Raw genomic sequence first — 13,476 nt, forward strand, 5'->3', positions numbered from 1 at the left:
ATCATTAACACTAAACCTAATCAATAGTGAGCAAAAATAAAACACTAAAGCAGGATATACCTCCGCGATGAACATGTTTTTCCCTCCGCAATGATTGTACAAAGATCAGCGTAAACCTTGGATGCCAGAAATTTGATCTCAAAGGGGCAATTCAAGAATATCAGAGTTTCGAAAAAATCCCCAATTCGACAAACACAACCCTAAACCCAATTTAATTCAAGTTAAACCCTAAATGATTATGCAATTACAATTAAATGGTCAGCACAGTAATATAACACACACGTCACTAAACAGTGTTCACGTCACACAAAATCACCATGCTGGCCACTGTTCCGTTAACGATTTAGACAAAGTTAACAAAAAGGAGTTGATTGAAAAAAACTAATGAAAGGTAGGACCAAATTGAAAACAATTTCAAAAGTAGGAGCAAAGTGAAAAAAGTCGACCAAAACTAGGACCAAATGACTATTTAAGCCTATTATTTAAATTCGTAATATTTGTTCTCCAAGTCTATAAGTTGTCGCCATTTGATAAGAATCTCTTGCATAATTATGGCGAGTATCTAACAATTGCTTACGGGTCACCTCCAATATGTAGTCTTTAGATAACATAGAGGCAAAGCTTGGGATGTGGGGATAGAACGGGCAGCGGGATTAAGTAAAGAGACATGGAAAATCGGATGAATGCAGTTGTGTTCAAGAAGTAGCAGTTTATAGGCTACTTGACCAATATGTTCCAATATTTGATATGGCTCGTAGAAGCGAGGACTCTGATAATGCTAACTTTTAGCATATCACCAATCAATCTTTCAATCTTGTTCTTTTGTGTGTGTGAATACTTATAAGGCCGTAAGTTTGGAATGGATGCTCCCTCATTGAGATGGATAGCATATCTTGTATTCAAATAGGGTTAAGGCATGTAATTCATGGAAAACCTCCCCATAGGATGTCAAAACATGCTCCACTTCCTGTTGTCCTGAATCATATCCACCAAAAACCCTTGATCCTCTTGCTGAAACTCATGTATCAATTTTTTAAATGAGGTTGCAGTAGTAGACAAGGCAGGATCACCTATCACCATCTACTGTGTAACCCCTCCCCCAATGGCAAGCTTGAGGTTGCCAAAATCTGCCTTAACCTCCCCAAAGATGGCTAAGCATTCTAATTCGAGGACAATTTCTACCCTTCATATATTAAAAATGAAGAAATCTTGTTGAATCTTCAAGCCTTGAATTTCCAAGATGAAATATGTACATTTCCCTTGACAATGTATTCCTATACCATCCCCCACATCCACCATTGAGGTAAGTCTTGATATAATTATTGTAGAGATGGAATTTGGTTTGACCATGCCTTTATATGTGTTGGATTTTATTTAAATTATTTAGAGTTAGGGTTTGAATTAGTTTGAGGGTACAATTGGTTTGAATTGGTTTTAAGTAATACATATATACCCTCTGTTAGATTCGTCATTCAAAACTTCAAGCAAGTTGTCAATGTTATTGTACTGTATTCCAGTCACAATTCCTAGGATTCCTAGGGTTTCATTACTTTTAAGACTGCTATGAAAATTTCAAGGAGTTTAACACTGAGAGTACATCAAAATTAAACTCTAGAAGTTATGCATCATTGAATAAATAATATATAGTGTTTATCAATCTTTGGAATATATGTGAAGTGTAAGCAAGTGGCTTGGATTTTATACTTGTAATTACAATAAGAACCAAAAGGGGGATTTTAGTAGGGTAGGGACATTGTTTCATGTTGTGCCAAGTTTGATTTTTGTTCATGCCACTTGCAATGGTTATGTTCCACTATATTTGGCATCATCCAAATGCTCTTTTCTATATATTGCATGACTAATATGCTAACATCCTTGCAAATTGACTTGACCTCTCACATTATTAAGGTGTACTTGACATTGAAGGTAACCTCTCCATACTATTACTCTTTTGGTAGTAGGGTTTTGTTTGGATAATTTTTCCCTCGAGCATGTCTAGGAGAAGAAAATTAGAAGAATAGGTAAAGTTAGTTTATGTAGAATTGAAAAGTCATAATTTTGAGAAGTGAGATATTTTATAAATTAGTTTATACACTAGTATTAACTTAAGGATTTCTTTTTCTTAGTTTCTTCTTCTAGAAATGCTTATGGACAAGTTTATCCAAACTAAATGTAAATCTGGTGTTTGTATTGGTTTAAGCTATGCATATTTGTAAACTATGTTCCATGTTCAGTTGGGGATAGGGACTTGGTTTTTAGTATAATATTTGATTAAGTTACTGGCATGTAAAAGTCATGTTTAAGTTGGCTAGATGAATTTTATTTAATATAATTTTATGAAAAGTGGTTTAAACCAAACTTACGTCTATACAAAACTGATAGAGGTCGTACCCCACCAAATTAAAATAGTTAAATGCAGTATACGAAAGTTGAACCAAGTCGTCTCCCAATGACCAATATTTTCATCCAAAGCTTCCATTTCCAGATGAACACAACAATATAACACAGGGGGGGGTTTGGCAGATTCAGTTTCAACACAAAATTAAATTCGCAATGCAGAGAAAATTAATAGTTATATGAAAACGCAATGATTCCTTGATTCAATTGAAAGTCCACCAATCACAGATTATCAAATTAATTGTTCTATTTGAAGTTGCTCTCATGAACCCTAAGTAATCAACTAAGCGAAAATTACCATGGATTTATTGTCATTAAGCACAACAAATTTCAGCATAGATTGAAGCAAGCTGTGACAGAACCCATAAACATTAAGCATGAATACGAGCCCCTTAATGTGCACACACGAATTTGAGATTAAGCATGCATCAAAAACGTGTTTATCATCAAAACGCAACTTGAAATCAATGCAATTCCAAATACAACCCAAAAACGATCAACAATCTCATGGTTTCATTTCAATTTCATCAAGGAATCAATGAAAAAAACTTAGCTAGACATGGAAATGGAGCACACAAACCCTTCAAAACGGAATTCACAAAAACAGGACATCAAACCCTAACCTATGACTTGTTAAAACGCAAATCAAGAGCAAAAGAGAGATTTTAAAGCTTCAATGGAATGAAAAACCCTGCTGTGATATAAAAATCCGAAAACTCCATCAATGGGTGTTGTTTTAAGTCAATAAAATCCACAAATTGAGCTGCCCAATCTACCAAATGCATTCAAAACGTAAATCCCACATTGGGTGTTGTCAAATGTGCATAGAAATGGCAAAAACTAGTGCAAAAACATCAAAAACGAGTGGAGCACCTCCATGGATGTAGGACCCATGAAAATTAATTAATTAATTAATAAATGCGGGTAGAAAGAGCCTTTATGGGATTAATTATTGTTTAATGTGATGTAGAAAAGTACTAGCTCAAGTGGTTGAGAGTACTGTGATTGTGTGAGAGGACTTGGGTTCGAGTCCTATGTATGCCAATTATGTGTTGTTGTTTTATTATTAATTTTAATATTATGTATGAGCATGGAATTGGTAATGTAAGCTTATATTGATTAGAGTGTATCACTAAATGTGAATTGGCATATTGGTTATGCTTTGGCCTTATGCGTGGAAGGTCACGGGTTCAAACCTTTGTAGACACAAAGTAGGCTTTATTTTTGCAAATTCTAGCTTGGAGTGGAGTTGAAAGGGCAAAGGTAAAACCAGAGGGAGGAGCAGCCAAAGGGCTGGAAAAACAATACTAAACTGTAATTACCCTTAAATGGAAATGTATAACACCCTTAGTCTCATATTTTCGTTTTAACACTTAAGCCCTATTAAGACACTTATAAAAGGAAAAATTGAAATGAAAATAGGGTTTCTGCAGTTTGGTTATTTTGCCTATAGAGAGGAGGACGAAATTTTAGAGAGTGAAGGGGGAATTTGGGTGCTTGAGAGACTGATTGGGAGGAGGTCTGAAGCAAAACCGTGGTGAACAAAGGAATATCAAGTTTTTTCCCAATTTTAGCCAGAATTCCAAGTTAGGGGAGTTGAACTCGAAATTTGTGTTGTTGTATGCAATTGTATGATTTTGATGAAATTATGCACTAAAATTCGTGATGCATATGAGGGAATTTGGGGGTTGTGAGTTTGGTACTGTTTTATTTGAATTTTGATCTAAATGCATGAATGAAAGCGGTTTATACACTATATATACGGGAATGGTGTGAAACTTGGAATTTGGGAATTTTATGGAGTCTATATTATGCCTATGTGTTGTTGCAATGCGTGTAAATTGATTTGGTATGAATAGAAATGTGTTTTGGTATGGTTGTTCATTGTTTGGAGTGAATTATATGCGTGAACAGGGAGAGAACTCTGCAAGTCTCGCCTAAGCGAGTCTATCTCGTCTAAGCGAGAGTTGCAGAACCATGTTTTTAGTTCTGAGTCGCGTTTCTCACTTGGACGACTAGTTCAGGTTTGAGTGATAGACACTCTCGTTTAGGCGAGAGTGGCTCGCCTAAGCGAGGTCGTGAAGAAGTTTGCGTGTGTTGAGTGAGACTTCTCGTCCAGGCGAGAGGGTTTTGGGGTTTTGAGCGACAGGCATGCTCGCTTAGGCGAGAATGGCTCGCCTAAGCGAGGTCGCGATGAGAATTGATGTTTTGTTTATTGAATCCTCATCCAGGCGAGGAGTTTTGTGTGTATTGAGCGACTTAAGGTCTCGCTCAGGCGAGAAGAGCTCGCCTAAGCGAGATGAAGAGGTATAGCCATTGTTACACGCTCGCTCAGGCGAGGTGGGCTAGCTTAAGCGAGACCGAGGTTCTAGCTTGGGCGAACAGGCATGGCTTAAGCGAGAGAGGCGCGGAGCCATGTTCTTGTGCACTATTTGGACTATTTGCTTGTTATTTCCTAAAGTATAGGAATTATATGCTTGTGTTGGTGGTGTTTGGGCTTGAAGGACTAAGTCCAATAGGGGTCTGGGATGTGCTTGATGGTTGGACGCATGATGGGCATGGAACTGTGTAGTTCCCGTCGGCTGCTAAGTGGCGAGGAGTCCTTAGCATGGTGATTACATGCGTCGGGCGCACGATGGGCAAGGAACTGATATGTTCCCGTCGGCTACTATTGGACGAGGAGTCCATAGTATGGTGATTGCGTGCGTGCCATGCTCCGAGCGAGAGAGGCTTGGATGTTTTACTACAAACGAGGAGTCTGTAGGGCAGGACTATGAGCAGGATAGGCTTATAGGGTTGGACCATGAATGGGTTAGTTTCGTGGGAGCACAGTGAAGTCCCAAGACCTAGTTCATGTATATGACTCATGAAGGACTATGAGATCATGGATGGGTAATTTGAAAACAATGAAATACTTAGTCATGTTATTTTCTTTGGGGATGGGCGGCATATTTATTTCATGTATATATTTTTATATATTGTGAATAGGTCACCCTTTTTGTGTGTGTGTGTGGCAATGATCGGATAACTTGTTATCCGGGAATAGATGATTTGACAGGTGAGCCAAGAGATGCTTAGAGGCGGAGTGCAGGGGCTACCTGGGCTTTTGAAAGAGTTTTCATATTTAGACTTTTGATGTAAAAATTTATTATGTTGAACTTTGGTGGATTTTGGAACAATGTATTTGCGAATGTATGAATTATGTTATATTAAAGTTTTTAATTTCCTGTGCTTTGGGAAATGGTATCATATTAAATGAGGTTTTATTTTCATTTCCTATTTTATTTAATTAAAAAATTAGTAATATTCCTTAGGGATGTTACAATGGACACCCACCAAACCTTGAGAGAGCGAAAATGGAGGTTGGAGAAGAGTGAAGAAGAAGGAGTGGGGCTGTTGCATGATTGAAGATCTAAATCTCCTGGTCTTGTCAACTCTGCCACCACTATTTACAAAATTGTCACTCTGCCACTCAAAGTTACAAAAATGTCACTACTAGGCCTCAAATGTTGGCCCATTTACTCAGATGACGTGAAAATGACGTGGAAATGATGTGGCAATGATGTGGCAACTCTCTTCAACTAAATATTAATGTCCAAGCTCCAAAATTGCTTCACCCAAATACCTGAAAATAATTAAAAACGAAAATTAGGCCAAATAATGTGAAATTAACCCAAATTCAGAACAGTGGCCCAATAAAGCCCAACAGATGAAAACACACTAAAGATGAACAATTAAGCACTGGACAATTGTCAAATGGGTACACAAAGGCTAGTGGTATGGGGAAAATAATGACTCATCAAAATCGACCACACTTACCCTTTTGCACTCCTGGGAAAAATTCTAGAGTAAAGCAAAGCAAGGACATCACAAACATAACAAGAGAGACACAAGACAAGCAGACTCAAAATAGACAAATGGAAACACATCCAACATTGAAGGATTCAAAGCTGCAAGGTATCCATGAACATCATCCAAGCAATTCAAAACATGTCAAGTACTCAGTTCAGCTTAAAGAGAGAATTGAAAGCAACATAACCTCACAAAATATGCACTGTATCACTCAAATCTCTAGGCTATTGTTTACTCTCAAAGGACCCCTGAAAAAAAAACATCAAACAGACTTGGCAAGCCTCTAGAACCAACAACCAAACCAAAACACATGTAGGTCAAGATCAGAAGGGCTTCTCAAGGTTGTAATGGGGTTGAGGACAAGGTGTGGAACATATGGATAAGTAGCTAAGCAACAAAGGAAATAGAGGAGCAATGAGTAATAAGTCTCAATCAAGTATGAAAGTAATCCCAAACACCAACACTTGCAAATTTGGTTCTCACACAATGCTCAAATCCAAACTCCTTTTATTTCTTTTCTTTGTTTTCTTTTCTTTTCGTTTTCTCTCTTCTTTTTTCTATACAAAGAACATGCAGAGAAACAACAATTTTGAAATCCCACCTGGGTATACAAATGAGCAATTCCAAGAACCAATAACAAGTGCATGCACAACCACACTTGTTGTGCGCGACCACACTTAATTGAGCACCCATTCCCAAAACAATTCTAAAGCTCCAAAATTTCCTGAGGTAGGAATAATCATGGTTTTTAAGGCTAAGAAGGGCTTGTAATGAGCTGTAGAACAATGAAAGGGTATACAGGCTAAAAAAAAAGGGTTATCGAAGGAAACAGTTCAAGGTAGGCTCATCTGGCTATAGGCTCACAGAATAAAATTGCCTAAATCATATCCCAACATGCATGTGAATCAGAAAAGCATCAGAAAGAGTCAAGCCAAGGCCGATGTGCAAGCATTCAAGAGGCATATGTCACACAATCAAAGAACAGAGAGTGGCTCAAATCCTCACACAGACTAAAAAATTCAAAAGCAACTTGACATGCAAAGAGAAAGCAAAGATATCAGTCTACAGAGTAACCAACAACTCATCCTCCAAAAGTGAAGTGAGTGTCCCAAAGAGAAAACAAAAACATAACACAAATTAACAAAAAGGAAACAAACAAAAGGAAACAACAACAGAGAAACCTGGACAAGTGTAATAAAAGTAAGGAAGAAGAAAGAAAACTCCCTGAATCATGGTGAAACAGAAGTCGGGTCCAGCAGGGAAGTCTCCTCTACAATAGTATCCACCAAGGTAAGATTGCTGAGGAATGGCTTTAGACGATGCCCATTCACTTTGAAGCTCTTATCGGTGGACTGGCTTTTGATTTCAACTACACCATAAGCATAAACATTAGTGACAATGAAAGGACCAATCCACTTTGACCGCAACTTACCACCCATGAGTCCAAGTCTGGAGTTATACAATAACACTTGCTGACTGACAATAAACTCCTTTCTAGCTATGGAGCTATCATGGAATCTTTTGGTCTTCTCTTTGTAGAACATAGAGTTCTTATATGCCTCCAAACGGATCTCATCTAACTCGTTCAATTGCAGCTTCCTTTCCTCCCCAACTTGATCAAGTGAGAAGTTGCATGACTTGACAACCCAGTAGGCTCGGTGCTCTATCTCTATTGGTAGGTGACATGGCTTACCAAAGACAACCCGATAAGGAGACATCCCTATAGGTGCCTTGTAAGCAGTCCTGTGAGCCCATAGAGCGTCCTCAAGTCTGTTGCTCCAATCCTTCCTATTGGGCTGCACAATGTTCTCCAAGATCCACTTAATCTCCCTGTTTGAGATCTCGGCTTGCCCGTTAGTCTGGGCGTGATATGGTGTTGAAATCTTGTGCATAACCCCATACTTTCGAAGCAAAGCCCCCATGGACTTATTGCAGAACTGGGTGCCCTGGTCGCTAACGATAGCTCTAGGAATTCCAAACTTGCAGAATATGTGAGACCTAACAAAGTCTATAACAACTCGAGCATCGTTAGTCCTGGTGGCTTTAGCTTCTACCCATTTTGAAACATAATCCACAGCAAACAAGATGTAAGTGAAACCAAAAGAGATAAGGAAAGGGCCCATGAAATCTATACCCAGACATCAAAGACCTCACAAAATAACATAGGTTTTTGAGGCATATGTTGTCTCCAACAAATGGCTCCTCCTGCTCGTTGGCATTGCTTACACGTGCTACAAATCCTCCACGCATCCTTGAAGATGGTGGGCCAATAAAATCCACAATCTATCACCTTGCGAGTTGTCCTTTGTGTGCTAAGATGACCACCAAGTGCATATGAATGGCAAAATTTAAGGACCGAGTCAATCTCATGGACCGAAATGGGCTTCTGGTAACCTGATCGCTGCATATTTTCCACAAATAGGGGTCATCCCAAATATAATACCTAGCATCGCTCTTGAGTTTATCACATTGAGCTCTGGATGCTAGGGGAGGAAAAACAGAAGCAACAAGATAATTCACGATGTTAGCAAACTAAGGTGAGGTAAAAGAAGCAAAGAGTGTCAACAAACTTTCATCGGGAAAGTCATGCCGGATCGGTGAAGCATCATCAACAAACCTCTCAATCCTGCTTAGGTGGTCTACAACCAAGTTTTATGCTCCGCTCCTATCACAGATCTCCCAATCAAATTCTTGGAACCAGAGCATCCATCTTATCAACCGAGGCTTGGATTCTGCCTTCTTCAACAAGTACTTAAGAGCTGCATGGTTAGTAAACACAACAACAAGAGAACTAAGCATATAAGATCTAAACTTTTCAAGCGCAAAAACAATCGCAAGAAGCTCCTTCTCTGTTGTGGTGTAGTTTGCTTGGGCAGCATTCAATGTCCTGGAGGCATAGTAGATTACCCTCGGCTGCTTGTCAATCCTTTGAGCCAGAACAACCCCCAATGCATAATTGGATGCATCGCACATCAGCTCGAACGGGGCTGTCCAATCGAGCGCCTGAATGATAGGAGTGGTGGTTAGGGCCTTCTTGAGGCAATCAAAAGCCTTTTTGCATCCTTCATCAAAGATGAAGTCAACATCTTTTTGTAGCAAGTTGAACAGTGGAAGGGACTTCTTACTGAAGTCCTGGATGAAACGCCTGTAAAACCTTGCATGGCCAAGAAAAGAACGAACCTCTCGCACAAAAGAGGGGTAAGGCAATTGTGAAATAATTGAAATCTTGGCAGGGTCAACTTCAATGCCCTTACTCGAAATTATGTTCCCCAAAAATATCCCTTGTTCTACCATGAAATGACATTTTTCAAAATTGAGAATAAGGTTAGATTGGATGCACCTATTAAAAACTTTGTCCAAAATATTTAAACATGCATAAAAGGAGGATCCATAAACAGTAAAATCGTCCATACACACCTCTATACAGTTTTCAAGAAAATCACTGAAAATGCTAAGCATGCACCGCTGGAATGTTCGAGAGGCATTGCAGGGGCCAAACGACATCCTCCTATAGGCAAAAGTGCCAAAGGGGCAGGTGAATGCAGTTTTCTCTTGGTCCTCAGGTGCAATATGAATTTGAAAGTAACCAGAAAAACCATCAAGAAAGCAATAGTGGGACTTACCTGTCAAGCGCTCAAGCATCTGATCAATAAAAGGCAGATGGAAGTAGTCTTTCCTGGTTTCCTGATTTAGCCTTCTGCAGTCGATGCAAACTCTCCAACTGTTTTGCACTCCTATTGGAATCAACTCCTCTCTCTCATTTTTGACTACAGTGAGGCCTATCTTTTTGGGAACAACATGGATGAGGTTGACCCACTGACTATCAGAAATGGAGTAGATGATCCCAGGTTGTAGAAGCTTGGTCACCTCCTTCTTGACAACATCTGAGATGACAGGGTTGAGTCGCCTTTGTGAATATCCCACTAGCTTTGCTCTATCTTCCAACAATATCCTATGCATGCATGTTGATGGGTTAATACCAGGAATGTCAGCTAATGTCCATCCAATTTCCTTCTTATGCTTTTTAAAACCATGCAATAACCTCTACTCTTGTTCAGTAGTGAGGGAGATGGAAATGATGACAGGCACTTTGTCCTCCTCCTCCAAGTATACATACTTGAGGTTGTCTGGCAGGGGTTTCAACTCTAAAGTGTTGGATGTTGGCTGAATATCAGGAAGTAGAGGGGAGGGAGAAATGGGTTCCACAACCTGTACCTCAACATAACAATCAGATGCATATGTACTTCCTGCAACATGGTTAGTGCAATCTGATTGCTTAACATCAAAGCCAATAGGTACAACACCCAGAGAGACAAACTCAACAGATTTGACATTATCCACATCATATTCAGTATCAGAATCAGAATCAGAATCAGAATCAAGAACATTAATGCATGCAAACTCAGATAAGTCAGACATAAATGAATATTTTAATGCATGCAAAGAGTGAAAATCAGAAATATGTCCATCAACAGCATGATAAATGATATCAACGTGAAAAACAGAATATTTTGAAAGCTCAGACGGAGATAAACGGACTCCAGTCAGCACGCACATAGCGAACGAAAAAAGCGTTCATCCTGGATTATATTACTAAATCAAAATGTCTATAAATTGATACCTATTCATTCGGTCAAAGTCTCCACGGCGTTTTCACGGATGTTTCATGGCATCCAAAATATTAAAACGCACGACAATGTCATCAAACTCCTTGGATAAAGTGCCAGCATGGACATCAATCTTGGTTCGGGATGTCTTTAAAAATGGTCTCCCTAAAATGAATGGGGCAGAACCACGGGAAAATCCCTCTTCCATATCAAGAATGTAAAAATCAGCAGGAAGTATCAGTTCATTAAGCCGAACCAAGACATCCTTAATGAAACCAGCAGGGTAGGCAACACTTCTATTTGCTAATTGAATGACCACACCCGTCGGTTGCAATGGTCCAAGAGACAGAGAATTGAAAATAGACAGAGGCATGACATTAATCGAAGCACCCAGATCAAGCATAGCATTCTCAAACTTATTATTAACAATAATGTAGTGAACACATAATGTACTTGGGTCTTTACACTTTTCAGTGATTTGAGGAACAAATTTACCTATCAGTGCAGATACGTTTCTCCCCATGCTGATCCTCTCATTGCCCTTCAGCCTCCTCCTGTGCGTGCACAACTCCTTCAAAAACTTGGCATATCTGGGAATCTGTTTGATGGCGTCCAAAAGAGGTATGTGCACCTCCACCTTCTTGAATGTTTCTAGGATTTCCCTGTCAACCTCTTCTATCTTCTTACTTGGAATAACTCTCAGAGGGAAGGGAAGAGTATAGGAGGTGCAACAGAAGTAGAAGGTACACTGGGGGAAGGTACAACATATGTGGAAGGACGGGCTATAAGAGCATCATCATGCTTTCTCTGATGTGTAGCAGTAGGGTCAACTTCCTTTTGAGGTCTAGGCTCAAAAGTGGGAACTTCAATCTGGTTCCCAGATCTCAATGCGATGGCACTCACATTTCTTGGATTCTCCACTGTCTGTGATGGAAACTTATCAGAATTTTGAGCCTGTACTTGATTAAGTTACTTAGCCATCTACCCCATTTGATTTGTCAAAGTCTGGATTGAGGCTCTCTCTTGTTGGAATTGCATATTCTTTAGTGTCATCATTCTGACCAACTCTTCCAATGAAGTAGAAGAGGAAGGTGCAGGTGCAACAGGAGTTGGTGTAAGTACAGGTGGAAAAGGAACAACTTGTGTAGGCGTAACTCTTTGTTGATGAGGTGGCTATGCATTTTGAAACTGTTGGTTTTGCTGCTGTTGGTTGTCTTGGTTTCCCCATCTCAGATTAGGGTCATTCCTCCATCCTGGATTGTATCTATTTGTTGACAAATCATGGTTTTGTTGCTGGTGTTGGGGCTTATTGTTGTTGAAAATAATAGCTGTATATGCCTAAAGAGTATCCATTGGTGTAGAAGAAGAAACGACCTGTTGTTGCAATGCTGGGCAAGAGTCTATGAAATGATCAACGAATGTACAAAGGCCACAAACTCTTATAGCTGGAACTCTCTGATCTGAAGCAAGTTGGTTGACCAGTGTGGTAATAGCATCAATCTTACTCTCCAACTTCTTGGTGTATTCGGCTGCCCCTACATCATGAACTCCTCTCACAACTATGGCATCACTCCTTGTGCCAAATTGTTGAGAATTGGAAGCCATGTTCTCAATTAGTTGCCTGGCTGCATCTAGGGTCATGTTACCAAGAGCACCACCACTTGCGACATCAATCATGTTTCTATCCATGTGGTGCAGACCTTCATAAAAATACTATAGAAGGAGATGTTCAGAGATTTGATGGTAGGGCAACTTGAACAAAGATTCTTGAACCTCTCCTAGTACTCAAAGAGGGTCTCCCCAGATTGTTGCTTGATGCCAGAAATTTCCCTCCTTATGGTTGTTGTCCTGGAAGCAGGGAAGAATTTAGCTAGGAACAATCTCTTTAGGTCATCCCAGCTCGTGATGGACCTGGGTGTAAGGTAGTACAGTCAGTCTTTTGCATTGCCCTCCAAGGAATGAGGAAAGGCCTTCAAGTAGACATGGTCTTCTTGGACATCTGCAGGCTTCATAGTAGAACACACGACATCAAATTGCTTCAACTATTTGCACGGGTCCTCACTTGTAAGACCATGAAACTTTGGCAACAAGTGTATTAATCCAATTTTTAACACATACGGAACTTCCTCCCCATGATATTGAATGCATAAACTGTCCTAAGTGAACTATGGTGCAGTGAGCTCACTCAAGGTCCTCTCATGAGGTGGAGGAGGTTGAGCCATATTATTAGTATGACAATCAGAATGATTAGAATAAACAGTATGCTCAGAATGCAAAGAATGCACAGAATGTGGAATGTCAGGAGAATCAAAAGAATTAGGAAAAGTCACAGAATAATAAACATGCAAAGATGGATTCCTAAGATGCCTACGTCCTCTATTGGGTTTCCCCTAGTCATGCACCAAAATACATTAATTCTAGTGATATTGGCATAACATAGGGTATAACTACAAGTATACTCAAACGAACTCCACATGACTTGAAAATTGGTAGGATTATCCTTTGAGTGCTCAAACAGTACCACAAAACAAATAAGCTCAAAACTCAAAGTGCAAGTATTTTTAAATTTTTTTCGAAAGTGGAAAAAATGAAGAAAAATCATAAAAAACATTGTTGAAAT

General features: G+C 39.4%; 1 protein-coding gene across 1 annotated transcript; it reads right to left on the reverse strand.

Annotated features, from left to right (window-relative positions):
* Positions 1-10,902: 10,902 nt before the first annotated feature.
* On the reverse strand, positions 10,903-11,379 carry LOC146882471 (uncharacterized). Its single transcript, XM_085667416.1, has one exon. It carries the CDS (start codon positions 11,377-11,379, stop codon positions 10,903-10,905), a length of 477 nt encoding a protein of 158 aa, XP_085523542.1.
* Between the last annotated feature and the right edge of the window lie 2,097 nt (positions 11,380-13,476).

Source organism: Vigna unguiculata, chromosome 10 (assembly GCF_037176805.1).
Source record: "Vigna unguiculata cultivar grain cowpea cultivar isolate G323 ecotype 2 chromosome 10, ASM3717680v1, whole genome shotgun sequence".
Classification (NCBI taxonomy): Eukaryota; Viridiplantae; Streptophyta; class Magnoliopsida; order Fabales; family Fabaceae; genus Vigna; species Vigna unguiculata.

Excerpts from the sequence above, each read along its gene's own strand:
- LOC146882471 (XM_085667416.1), bottom strand. The coding sequence starts at position 11,379 with ATGGGGAGAAACGTATCTGCACTGATAGGTAAATTTGTTCCTCAAATC.